Below are 12914 nucleotides of genomic sequence, written 5' to 3' on the forward strand. Positions count from 1 at the left end.
CAAGTGGCGGAGCCAGGAGCCTGGGCAAAGAGAGAGGGTAGGCTCAATGTGGGGCGATCAGTTCTATCTGTTGTGGCCACTGAGCCATGGGGCAGGGTGCTTCTGGTGGTAGTGAGCTTCCTGTCATGGCAGAGCATGAGTAAGACCACCTGTGGTGGATGTTGTCAAGGAGAATCCTGTCCAGGGGGTGCGACTGAGAGACACCTCTGTGGTCTCTGCCTATTTGGAAATTCCACAATGTTCTTGTTCCCCAGAACGCTGAGAAGGGGTGATGTGGAAGCAGTGGGTGTGGGGAGATGGTGTTCACCAAAACCTCAATTAACCCGGATGACCGGTCTCATGAGAAAGAGGCTTGTGAGAGAGAGGATGTATCCTCAGGAGGGAGGTACCCAGATAAGGCATGCATATTCACTTCTCCTGAAGCATCGCTTTTCAGTAGCACATCTGATCATATGCCCCTCAGATGGAATTGTTAGCCACAAGGATGAGGGGCCCCAAGAGGCCCATTATCCCAAGCCCCCCTGCATCTGAGTGTCCACAGGACTCTAAGATCCCAGGCTTCAGGCAGTGGCTTGTGGAGCTTTGAGCTGTGTTTGATTTCAATGGGGGAAGAAGCAATGTTTCTGGTCCCACAGGCTAGAATGCAAATGTGAAGGCCAGGTACCTCCCACCATGGATTTGCAGACACCATCTCAGGTGGAACAATAAGACGGAAGGAATTCAGAACCTGTCAAGTGTTTGCTATTACATCACCTCGCTGGGTTTCATCAGGCCCCTTACGAGGAGGTGATGTCTGCTCATGAACTGACTGGCTCATTGTCTGGTCCACACTCCCTGTCCTCTAAAAATGCAAGCTTTATGAGGACAGGGCCTTTTTCTCATTGTCCTCTGTGTAAGATCGCTAAAACCAGGACAGTATCCGCTACGTAGCAGGTGTCCAATAAACATTTGCAGTTGCACGGAGGACAATGGGGCAAGAAGAGTGAAGGTGATGGTGAGTGATGGAGTTGGGGATGGGCCCTCTGGACTTGGCTGCAATGCCATCCACCTGTTCATCAATTCTCAACATCCTCCCATTACCCCTTAGGGAGAAGGATGCCAAAAGGGCTCATGGCTCTCTAGCAGAGAGCCATGTTCAAGCCTGATGAGGGAGAATTCAAGGCAGATGGGCTCCATGGCTGCCGGCCCCTCCCTCTCCGCATTGCAATCCACAAGGGCAGCCTAAATTCTAGGCTTCGTCAAATACATGCGGAATAAAAGTATGAATGGATGGTTGCAAGAACCTTATGCCGGGTCCACTACATGAGCAGTCAACCCCCAAATTTGGAGTTCAAGATTCTAGAATCAAAGTGAGTCAGTTATTGGCCAATTCACAGATAGTTTCACCAAGAAACAGTTTAGCCACAAAGAGATTTAGCTTCTTTGTATGCCAATGTGGGTGTGAAAAACGTCTGTGTGTCAAGTTGCATGTGTGTGTGAGCATGTACATATGCATTAAATGTGTGCACCTTTGCAAAGCAGTGTGTGTGTGCATGTTTGTGTATATGTGTTCTCTGCATGCGGGTATTTGAATGTGATAGTGGGAGAGAGTGTGCACGTGTGCAACTGTGTGTGTGAGCACTTGGCCGCAGAATCTGAATTTCCTCTCGTACTATTTTCCTAGTACACACCCAATCTCGATCCCTTTCTTTTCCTTTCTTCTCGGAAATCCATTACTGAAAGGTTTTCTACCCGCCTCCAGGGGGAGGGGGGCTGGGGGAAGGGGAAGTTAAAATCACAAGGCCCAGATCAAAACACTCAGCAGCTAAATGAATTCGGCAGCGTTTTCCCGCATGACTTGGAGGGATAATTTAGTGAGGCCGCCAGCTGGAAGGAAAGGGATTAATTCTGCACTTAGCACAGCTCCAGTGAATAATTCATTACTGAGACCTTTGTGCCTAGCCCCTGGGCAACTGGGGAAGTGTCCCGTCCACCTGCCTGTTGCCTGCCTGGGTCCCCCAGTGACCTGACCAGGGGCACTTGATGCTCCTTTCGGTCCTCTGGACACAGGTGCAAAGGGACAGGAGGCAGGGCGAGGTGAGGAGGGGACAGGCAGTGGCCACTGACAGACTCTAGACCCCGAGAAGAGGCTGTGGAGTGTTGAGCTCCAATCTGGGAAATCTGTGACATTTTCTTTAAGTACCCTTCTTCTTTCCTGGGGTCTTTCACTGCTTCTGTGTCTTCCCCTCTCAGTACCTTCCTGGTCCTACATGTGGTTTGGTGTTTGGTGTTGGTGAGGGCTGTCTGGCTGTATCTAACAAACTCTCTTTCACCAGGAATTAGAGGAATTAGAAGACAATGCAGAACATTCCAAAAGGGGAAGTGCTAATGGGAGGTCCCAGGTACTCACCAGAGGTCTTGCAGGGACACAATTGCAGGTGGCTGCATTCCCAGACTATACCTCTTACCCCTCACCATGGAATTCCTGTTCTCCATGCATAAGGCACAGGGCCAAGTATTACCCCAGTGCTTCTGGCTATTTTTCCTGGTATGGGACGCTGGAAGGAGTGGGCTGACCCAGACATCAGCTCCTGCCAGTATTTCCTGGGTTCATGGTCCTGAACTGCCCATATCCCGGCTTCGTGCCTGTCCCAGCACTACCGACTAAAAAGTGGAAGAATTCCAGGAGGGGCCGGTGCACTGGGGCCAGATGACCAGGGTCCAACCTGGACTCTGAGTCCAGGGAGAGCTGACTAGAGGAAGAGATCCCATCCATCAGGCAGGGCTCAGCCAGTGGTATCTTTCCACTTGGATCAACCCAGCTGTGGCAGGCAGGATTCCAAAAACGGGCCCTCAAGATTCCACACCCTAATCCCCAGGACCCATGTCTATGATGAGCTATGACCCCTGTGATTATGTTACATGGCACAGTTGACCTTAAGATGGGGACATTATCAGAGTGGGCCTGCCCTAATCACATGAGCCCCTTTAAAAGCAGAGGGTTTTCTCTGGCTGCTGACAAAGGAGAAAGCCAGAGAGTTTAGAAGTGTAAGGGGGATTTGACATGCCTGCTGGCTTAAAGATGGAGGGGCCCATTGTGAGAAGGAATGCAGGTGGCCTTCAGCAGCCGAGAGGCCCCTTGGGATATAGCCAGCAAGGAAACAGGGACTTTGGTCCTACAACGGCAGGGAACTGGATTCTGATGACCACCTAAATGAGCTCGGAAGCACATTCTTCCCCAGAGCTTCCAGAACGGAATGTGACCTCGCCAACGTCTTGATTTCAGCCATGCTGTATCAGATTGCCTACCCACAGAAATGTGAGCTCATAAATGGGTGCCGTTTTAAGGTGCTAGTTTGTTCCGCAGCAAGAGCAGCCGAAATCCTACTTCACCCTGGTAGAACCTTGATCCCAATGAGCGCAGCGTGGCTTGGGCTGGGTTAGAGACTGACTCCCAAGTCTGGGTGGCCCTCTGCTTTCAATTCTTTTCTTCCTAATCTCAGCTTTCTATCTTGTTTTCCAGAGCCTCAAATCCCCCTCAGATATTTCTACCCAAAGCAGCTGTCTCCTCCTCCCAGAAGCCCCTGGCCCCAGCCCCTGAACAAGGCCAGCAATTGTGAAGGAGGTTGGAACCAACTGTGGGGCTCCAGGAGCTGGCATACGGCTGCCAGACCCTGACCTTCCCATGCGCTGCAGCCTTACCTCAGAGGAAAGCAGCTGGAAGGAGATATCCACTGTGGGGGCCTCACCATTTATGGTTTTCAGCTTGGTGTCCTAGGGGAGGAGAGGGGAGCAGTCAGCCCATGCTGGCCAAGACAGCTTCTGCCTCTGCTCTGCCCAGTGCTCTGGACTGCCCAAGAAGGTGCCTGCTAGGGGCTCTGCCCGGGGCCTGAGAGGGAGGTGGGAGCCGGTCCCTGCCTCCACTCACCCTCACTGCCTCAAACCTCGCTTCCCAACTCCACTGTAGACCTGACTGGCACTTCCAGACCTGTTTCCTGGCAGAGTAGGGAAACTCCCATTTATTGGGGTCTATTATGTCAGAATGGCCAGAAGTATTTCAGGGGAAAAGGTGGCATAGAAATAAACAATGATGTAATCGTGTATTAATTCTTAATGAGAATTTATTCTGTTCTAAATACTCTACTTTCTAAATACTTTTGCTTCAAAAAAATCTCACAGCCACCCTAGGAGAAAAATTCTATTACTATGAACCCATTTTACAGATAAGGAAACTGAGGCACCGGAACTTTAATTTTCCCATGGTGATGTAATCTGTTAAGGGGTGGAATTGGAATTTGGATCCAGACAGTCAGGCTCTAGAGCCTGGGCCCTTGGCTCTTTTGTCATACAGAGAGATCCTATATGGGCATGTTGTTCCCATTTTAGAGATGGGCACTTTGAGGTTCAGAAAGGCGAAGGAACTTGCCCCAGGTTGCACAGTGAGAACTAGGGCCAGTCAGTATTTAAACCCAGGTCTGGCTGGTTAAAGGATTGAGCTCTTGCCACCATCCCATGGGGGCTCCCTGTACTTCTGCTCGTGTTGCTGGGGCAGGAGCTCAGGGGAGCTCCTTACACATGACAGTGGTTGGCTTCCCTGGTAGGGGCCCTGGTGGAAGCTGCTGGAGAAGCCAGATTCACTTGTGCTAGTGTGGCAAGGTGGAGCAGGGTGCAGAGGGGTGGGAGCAGGCCACCCATCATGAGCTCCGTCCAGGGTTGGGGACTCACCGTGATGGGGAGCCTCTCCATGTGCAGCCCATTCAGACCTTTCCCTGTCAGCATCTTGCGGTACAAACGGTTCTTTAGCGGCAACACGGAGATGCCCAGGGGCTTGCTGAGGGTCCATGGCTCACTGCCTTTCACTGTAGAGGGAGGACCAGCTGGGACTCCCACCAGAGCCCCCACCCCAGGCTCCTCGGATCCCAGCATCTGAGGCCCCACCAGGTGCCCGATCTGTTGGTACCCGACATCTAGTTCTCCCATCCCTCACTGCCAGCCTCTTTCCTGTCTCCTGGCCTTGCCCTGCACAAGGATCCTCCTCCTCTGCTCTTTAGGGCTTCCTGAGTTCCAGGCCAAACTCCAAACGTATTCTGGGTTTCGGGGTGTGTACATGGATCTCCCTTGTCTCTGCCCTTGGGGGCTTTACTCTCTGAAGGTGGAACTCAGGCTTGGATCATCTGATCTCTGAATTGTTTCTCGTCTGTGAGCCCTGGGGGATCCCTCCCTCCTCGCTGACAGGTACATGGGGAGGGGACAGGGGTTCAATAAAAATGCATGGATCTAATACAGGAATAGGACCCATGTATCCTGGCCCGTGCCATGGAACATGGACAAGGAAGGCTGCCACGTGCTCCTCTACCTGTCTGCGTGCACTAGGAACTGGGTCCCCTTAACCCATCCCTGCAGGGGGCAGAGGCAGGTGGTCTGAGCACCCCTTCATCATATGTCCTGATGCACGGCTGCCCTGGCCTGGCAAGCGCACTCACTGGAAGTCGAGGGGTAGAACTCCAGCACCAGGGCTGTGTCTTCCGAGAAGTTGGTGGCTCCGTCTCGGCCTTGGAAGAGGAAGGACTGATTCCATGAGGGCAGCTCCGGGGGTCCCCCAGGCTTGGACAGCTGAAAGGAGGCAGTGGGAGTGGGTGGTGAGCCCACAGCTTCTCCCAAATGAAGGATGTCCAGATATACTCATCTATGTGTGTCTATATATGTCACAAACGTTTGTCCCAATTACCAAAGCAGCATACGTGTAAGGCATGAATTTTGGAAAATACAGAAGAATAAAAAGATTAAAAAGAAAAACGCTAAATTCCTACACACTAAAGACAACTATCCTAAGCCTGTGCATTTCTTTCTAGTTTTTTTCCTGAAGCCTATTTTGTATATAATTGCCATCCTAACATCTTATGTTTTTCATTCACCATGAAAACCTGAGCATATCCAGAGTCACAGGTAACCCTGTTATCCATGATTTTCATAGCTGCAGGACATTTTCTCATGTCCAAGCACCCTGGCTTCTCCCTTCCCATGTTTTCCTAGACTCTCACTGCATTGAATATTCTTTGACATGTATCTCTGTATCTCAAATTATCTCCTGAGTGCCCAAAATGGAGACCCTGAGTTAAAGGATGTGCCGTTTAAGGCGTTTGATCGCTGGTAAACTAGTTTCCTGAAAAGTCGCACTAGTATTCACACCCAGGGCTGTGGTGGTATCAGAGATGCCAAATTAGACATGGCCTCTACCCTTGTCACCAGTCCCTCTCTGGCCCACACAGGTTCCCCAGGCCTTTGCAGACGCTACGGCAGGTCTGCAGATGCCTGAGCCTTGGTGTGTCTGCAGGGCATGCCAACGGGCATCTGGGGGACTTGATAGCATACTAAGTCCGCAGCTGGAGCACACACGAGTACTATTTAAACAATGAGACAAGACAGCATTGACTATGGCCGCAGAATAAGGGGCTAGATGAGACATTCCTGAAGGTGGTCAGCAGAGTTGTCTTGCGGGACGAAGGACCAGAGGAAGGCTCTGAAGTAAAATATGGCAGGGTGAAGGGAAGGAGGAGGGGCTTCTGGCTGGGAAAACAGCCCAAGAAAAAGGTCCGTGTGGCAGCAAGCGTGGCAAGGGTGGACGACACCTGGAATGAGGAGGGACTCCAGGTAGAGGAGTCCTGGCATCTGCAAAGGCTAGAAAATGGGGAGTGGGGAATGGAACACAGGGGCATCAGCCTGGAACACCCAGCAGGCAGCCCTGCATGGTCCCAACACAGGGAGGGGCTGGGGTCATTGGTGCGGACCCCCGGCAGGCTGCCTTGCCTCTGTCCCCAGCCAGGGGCTGTCAGCAACAGTGGCGGCCGCTCCCACCTCCTGCTCCCCTGCGGGAATCAGTCAGTGCTCAGAAAGGTCAGCACAAATGCACTGCTGGCTCCGGGAGTTATTGATGCAGGATCTCGAAATATCAGTGTGGGTCCACTCCCCCCGTGGTGGCAGGGCCCTGATGCCTGTCACACTAATGTGCCTGCTCTGGTTCTTTGAGGCCCGGCCTGAGGCTCAGCTGTGTCTGCCTTGGCCCCTGCCCCTGGAGACATGAGCTGCAGTCACTTTGGGGCTAGGGGTCCTGAACACAGGGGCAGTGACTGGGGCGATGGGAGTGTTCCTGAGAACAGGCTCTGGAGGGAGCTTGGGGACAGCCACTTGGCCCTGGGGCCAGGCTAGAGAAGCTGCTTTCAGGCTCTGTGGGGCTTGGGAGTGGTCTTTCAGGATTGATCCCCAAACCATGCCCATCCCAGAGCCACGCTGTTCTCTTGAGTGCCAGAGGGCCTTCCCCATAGCCTGGATCATCTGCCAGGCCCTGGGACACTCAAGAAGGACCTGTGACTCAGTCCCCTGCTGCCTCCACCCCTGCTTCCCACCCGGCGGTGGGGGGTGGGGAAGAGGGGTATTTAATGGATGCTAGCTGTCCTCTCTGGGGCCTACTAATGTGTCTAAATGGAACCTACTAAGGAAGAAATAGTGTCTGACTGCTCAGTAAGAACAGTTCTTTCCCTGAATGGTTTCCCAGGATGAGTCCTCCAGGAAAGATCCCTTCAGACCCACAACTGGGGAGACAGGGTCCAGCTTCTCCTGTGTATGAACGGAGTGAGGGGGAGGGGCAAGGAATCAAGGATTAATCACATTCACAGTCTGATGCCAAGGCCCTGGTGAAGGTGTCAGTAGCATGCGTGTGTGTGTGCATGCACATGCACGTATGGAGTGGGCAGGGCATGGGGTGGGGAAGCCATTGACCACATGCTAATGGGAAAGGCCATGGCAGGCTGTGGAATTAAGGGATGTGATTAACCCTCGGCTGTAATCTTCAGCAAAGCCATTAACCCCTTGCCACTGAGGCAGACCTGCCTTCCCTAGGGACAGAGCCTTCATTACATGGGCCCATGGGCCCTCCTTCCATTCCCCCTGGGCCCACCACATCCACACCCACACCTGCCACTGTCTGCTCTGCCCATTCCAGAAAGAGTAGTTGACAGTGGCTGATGCTGGAGGGCCTCAAGGGAGCCAGGACGCCTTAGCTCTGGGTGCAGGTCTGCCTCAACCTTGCTGCAAGACCTCCAGAAGTCCCTTCCCCTCACTGGAACAGAGCTGTCACTGTCCACTGGGAACTGTCTTATGCTCTATGCCTTGGAAGACTGTTGTGAAGGCTGAAGGAGATAATGGATACTTTGATATCGAGGTGAAAGTTCAGTTGAACTCAGCAAATGCTGACTGGGGGCTCCTGCATGCTCTATACCTCAGGGGTGCTCAGGGCCTACAGGCGACCTAGAGTCAGACCCTGTCCGCTCTGGAGTTCACCGTCTTCCTAGGTGATAGGACACACACACACACACACACACACACTCCTATGATCTATGCAGAGGCCTAAGCAAGTTGTGAGTTCTGGAAGCTGGGATGTCAGAGGAGAAAGTGATGACTTCTGAATGGGGTAAAGGAGGATCTGAGGGAGGAAGACCATTCTAGGCTGAGCGCAGCAGAGTTGGGTGGCCAGAGAGGACAGCACGAACGTGGAGAAGAGCTGGGCATCCAGAGTGACTACAGAAAGCCTGTGCGGGTTGGAACAGTGAAACAGGAGGCTGTAGGGGACGAGGCCTTGTGTACCTGGTGGCCAGCGAGGGCTTTGTCCTGTTAGTGAAGGAGTCAGGGATCCAGGGGAAAAGCCTCAATCTGGGGGAGGCATTGCCCTGGCTGCTTCTCACACGCTGAATGAGATGGGCCCAAGTGGAGGCTGCTGCGGTGGGTCACGCCAAGAGAAGACGCGGCCAGCACTAGGGCAAGGTCTGCGGGTTGGAAAGGGGCCCCATGAGAGCTTGGGTACCGACTGTCCATGGGAGCTGAGACAGGAGGAGATGACAGGAGCAGCCTGCTGGCCAATGGCCCTACCCCAAAGGTGCGGGGTGCAGGGGAGGAGTAATTCCTAAGTCCCACCCTATTTCGTGTCCCTCTGGTAGAGTCAGGTCAGCCCTACGGGCCCACCTATCTCTTCACTCACCAGTTTTGCCGTCATCACCAGGCTCCTAGAGGGGTGAAGCAGACTCTAAGAGCTGCCTACCCCTCAACCATTCCCCTTCCTCCCTCCTAGGCAACAGAAACTGCTTTGGTCCAGGCGGCCACCCTGCACCTCACCTGTGCACTTCGGCTACAGCAAGGCGATGATGCCACACCCCTCCTCAGTGATTGGCTGTGAGAGAAGTGCATGTGACCCAATTCTGGCCAATGAGACAAGAAAGGAGGTCTGCGGAGGGGCTGCGGGTGGGAGGTTTCCAACGCTACTTAAAAGCCACAGGTGAGAAGGAGAGGAGGCTCCTTCTTTCTCCGGTCTTGGTCATGTCTGGGGTACCCCGAGTATTTTGCCTCCATGAGCTGTTAGCCACCTGAAGATGGCAATCCAGGGATGGTGAGTCCCTGAGCTCCTGAGTCCTGAGGACATTGCTAAGATGGTGCATCAACCAATTCTGGCAGCATCCTACATGGGGACCCCTTGACAATTGTAACAATAAATATCCTTAGAGCTTAAATCCATGAGGTTTCTGTTACTTGTAGCCAAATGTAACAAGGGCAATGGCCAGGCTGGCCTCAGGAGGCACTGGACACTAGGAGGGGCAGCTCTGAAAGGGATGGGGTCCACTGAGCTTCCTTCCACCCTGGGCTTGGGCGCCGTGCACAGGTTACTCCTTTAATCTCTCCTAACAGCCCAGTAAAGGTAGGAATCTGGAATTGGAGAAATTGAGCTCATGCAGCTGGTAAGTCACAGAGTGGGGTGGGGGTGGGGGTCGAACTCAGGTGTGCCAGGCTCTCAAATCTCTGCCCATGGTGCTTTGGCTTGGTGGGCAGCTGGTGGGAAGTCACAGCAACTGAAGATGTCAGAGAGGCAGGTCCTAGAAATTACCTGGTCCAACCACCACCTCTCAACTCAGAAAGGGGCTGCGGCAGGGGTGTGTATAAGCTGCTGACTGGTGCCCCTTTGAGGTAGGGCTCTGCCCACCCCCACCTTGTACCACAGAGGCCTGTCCCTGTCCTCTCACTGCTGGTACGTGGGCACCTCTGTGAGTTCTCAACCTGACCCAACTACCATGTTGCCTAGTGAACAAGTGTCCTGCCATTACTGGAACCCTGGCCTTGAGTCCCACACATGCATGGGGCACAGGAGGCAAGTCTTTGGAGCTAGGGGCACCTCCCCCCCCCCCACAAAGATTCATTAGCAAAGGCAGCCAGAGAGGGTCCAGGGATGGGAGGGGGCTCCCTCATTAAAGCAGCCAGTGCTTCCTGCCCCTTGGGACCGCCTGCTGATTGGTTCATAATTTTCTGGGCAAATGCAGGGCCATGTGTGAGATGACTCTGGGGAAATCAGGCCGAGGATTGGTTTGGGTTTGAAGCCTCTGTCCCCAGGGTCCCCCTTCATCCCATCCCTCCCTGACACCATCACTCTTGCCTGTGTCTGAGCCTTCAAATGTCCTTGCCTTTAAATGAAGGCTGGGGCTCCAAAGGGGTACCTCATTTTGTATTTGCCCTGCCAGACATGAACTGTGGTGGGCAGACAACAGGAAGGACTTCCCAGGCACCCCGGTCTTCTTCAAGGCCCAGGAATGTGGGGATCACCATGTGGGGCAAGCTCCCGCTGAAGTAGAGACTATGGGAAGAGACTGAACTGGCCATTGCATGGAGCCCAGCCACAGTCTGCACATCCCTCCCCAACATATTCAAATACACTACCCTCCTCTCCAGACATGATGTGCTTCATGCCCTGTGTGTCCCATCCCTATTCTCGCACTCTTATTCTCTACTACCCTGCAACAACCCTCCCCTATTGAAAACTCAAGAGCCTTGTGTCTGGATACCCACTCTAATCACCCAGGCTTCATATCCCTATGGCCTCCAATTAAAAAAAATTTTTTTTTATTGTGGTGAAATATACACAAATAAACCGTCCCATTTGAACCATTTTTAGGTGTACAGTTCAGTGGCATTAAGTAAATTCACAGTGTTGCATAACCATCACTACTATCTATTTCCAGAACTTTCTCATCATCCCAAATAGAAACTCTGTACCTATTGAACAATAATACTCTATTGTTCCCCCTGGCAACCACCATTCTACTTTCTGTTTCTATGAATTTGCCTACTCTAGGAACCTCATATAAGTGGCATCAGATAATATTTGTCCGTTTGTGTCTTCTCTGATTTTTACAGCTCTGACAGTCCCTCCTGGTTTCTTATTAGATTACATATTATCTTGTGTTGATGTTTGACCTTTTCCTATGTGTGATGCCTATCTTCTGTGGACAAAGAGTGCCCCGAGGGCAGCTCCTCCCCAGCATAGACAGGCATGGCTCTGGGTACATGGCTGGGTTCAATAAACTCCTTAATAGTCAAGGGAATCGCTGACTGAAGGAATGAATGAATGGACACGTGGGTGAGACACTAGAGGTCTGAGCCAGTGACAGGGTGTGTGGGGGAAGGAGCCATACCTGAGGACACCCGTTCTGGCTGACCTGAGGAACATCCAAGTGCAGAAGAGACGGGATTGGGAAGGGGAGTGGGGTGATGGGCAGCCCCACGAAGGCTGGGTCCTGCTTCATTTGATTGACCCTGGGGAGGCAAGGAGACAGGGGTCAGCCCATGAGTGCTACAGATGCCCAGTACTCTTGACTATCTGCCCAAGCCTGGAAGCCATGGAGTCCCGCTTGGACGGACTCTGGACTGATGTGAGAGAGGAGGAGGCTGCAGTGGCTTGGACACCAGGACAGGGGATGGATGGTCCTCCTGATTGCTGGCCCAAGCCTTGGGAAAACTCATCTTGGTCAGGAGATAGGCTGCAACTCCCAGGTTCCTTTCCCCATGGCTTACTGTGGCCTTGGCCACATCTCAATGCCTCAGCTGGCCCATCTTTAAAATGCCTCACCTTTGGAAGTCCTTGTCAGAGTGACCCACCCCCAAGGTTTAGGCTTAAGGTGGGGAGCACGGAGGCTGTAAGGGCAGGATTCAGGGTGTGTGCATGTGCTGAGCTCTTTAGGAGGGCTGGGAATGAGTGAATCAGTCATCTTCATTTCTCCAACAAGCAAGGGGTGTTCACAGGTCATCAGAACTCAACAGATGGTTTGGCTGAGTCTTGTTGGGCCACCAGAGGCAGTGACAGAGGCAGACAGCTCTGCCTCCCCATCCCATACCCACCGCATCAGGTTGGGAGGGGCTGAGGACCTCCTCTCCTCCTCCACATGTTGGCCTGCCCTGCAGCCTGCTCTCCAGAGAGTTCTGAGCCACCCCTCTCCAGGGGCTGAGAGCACCTTCCTGGGTCCTCAGACCCAGTGGGAAGGTTTAAAGGGCCTTGGGGAGGGTAGGTTTCTAGGCCTCCTGGAATCATGTGGCAATGATAGCCTTTCCCCTCCTCTGTCCTCTGCCCTCCCCACCCTCCTTAAGTGAGTGTGGGCCCCACTCACTTAAAATCACGGTAGTTGGGAACCACCCTGGCAATGACCACCATGGGGTCAGAGTTGTTGACCAGGGCCTCGTTGATTCCCCGGAGAAAGACCTGGGGAAGTGAGGAGAGGAGGCAAGTGAGCCTTGGGTGGCCTAGGGCCCTCTCAGAAACAAGGCCAACCCATCTACCATCTTTCTCCCCAGTAATGAGATCATCTTTGCCTCCATCTGCCTCATTTGGTTCTCTGCTCAAGGCTACTCTCCTTCAGACGCTGGGCTAGGCATTGGGAAGGCAGGGGGAGAAGACACAGATTCTGTCCCCCCTATACCTCTATTGCCAACCCAAGCAATTCCTGATCTGGCTACTGGCCCTCACCCCTTACCCACCAAATGGGTTCCCACTAGCCCCTCAGTCCTCACCCCAACTCCCCCCAGCTGTGATTCCTGTGGCTTCTTCTACTTCTCTGACCCCCATCAGT

The 12914-nt window shown here is 53.1% G+C and overlaps 1 protein-coding gene across 9 annotated transcripts in view; it reads right to left on the bottom strand.

Moving 5' to 3' along the window:
* The window catches only part of CCDC33 (coiled-coil domain containing 33), a 113987-nt gene that overhangs the window by 51623 nt on the left and 49450 nt on the right, over window positions 1-12914 (bottom strand). For 8 of the 9 annotated variants that reach the window (XR_008299039.1, XR_008299038.1, XR_008299040.1 and 5 more), the window contains 5 exons: window positions 12456-12547; window positions 11487-11607; window positions 5463-5592; window positions 4705-4838; window positions 3682-3753 (listed from right to left, as the gene is read on the bottom strand). Coding sequence is in view for 5 of the 9 variants with exons in the window: in XM_053223729.1 (XP_053079704.1) it covers window positions 3682-3753; window positions 4705-4838; window positions 5463-5592; window positions 11487-11607; window positions 12456-12547 (549 nt within the window). In the remaining 4 variants the exon portion in view is untranslated. The remainder of the gene's footprint in view (window positions 1-3681; window positions 3754-4704; window positions 4839-5462; window positions 5593-11486; window positions 11608-12455; window positions 12548-12914) is intronic. The other variant, XM_053223730.1, reaches the window with a different exon arrangement.

The sequence above is a fragment of the Acinonyx jubatus genome, chromosome B3, assembly GCF_027475565.1.
Source record: "Acinonyx jubatus isolate Ajub_Pintada_27869175 chromosome B3, VMU_Ajub_asm_v1.0, whole genome shotgun sequence".
In the NCBI taxonomy this organism is placed as follows: domain Eukaryota; kingdom Metazoa; phylum Chordata; class Mammalia; order Carnivora; family Felidae; genus Acinonyx; species Acinonyx jubatus.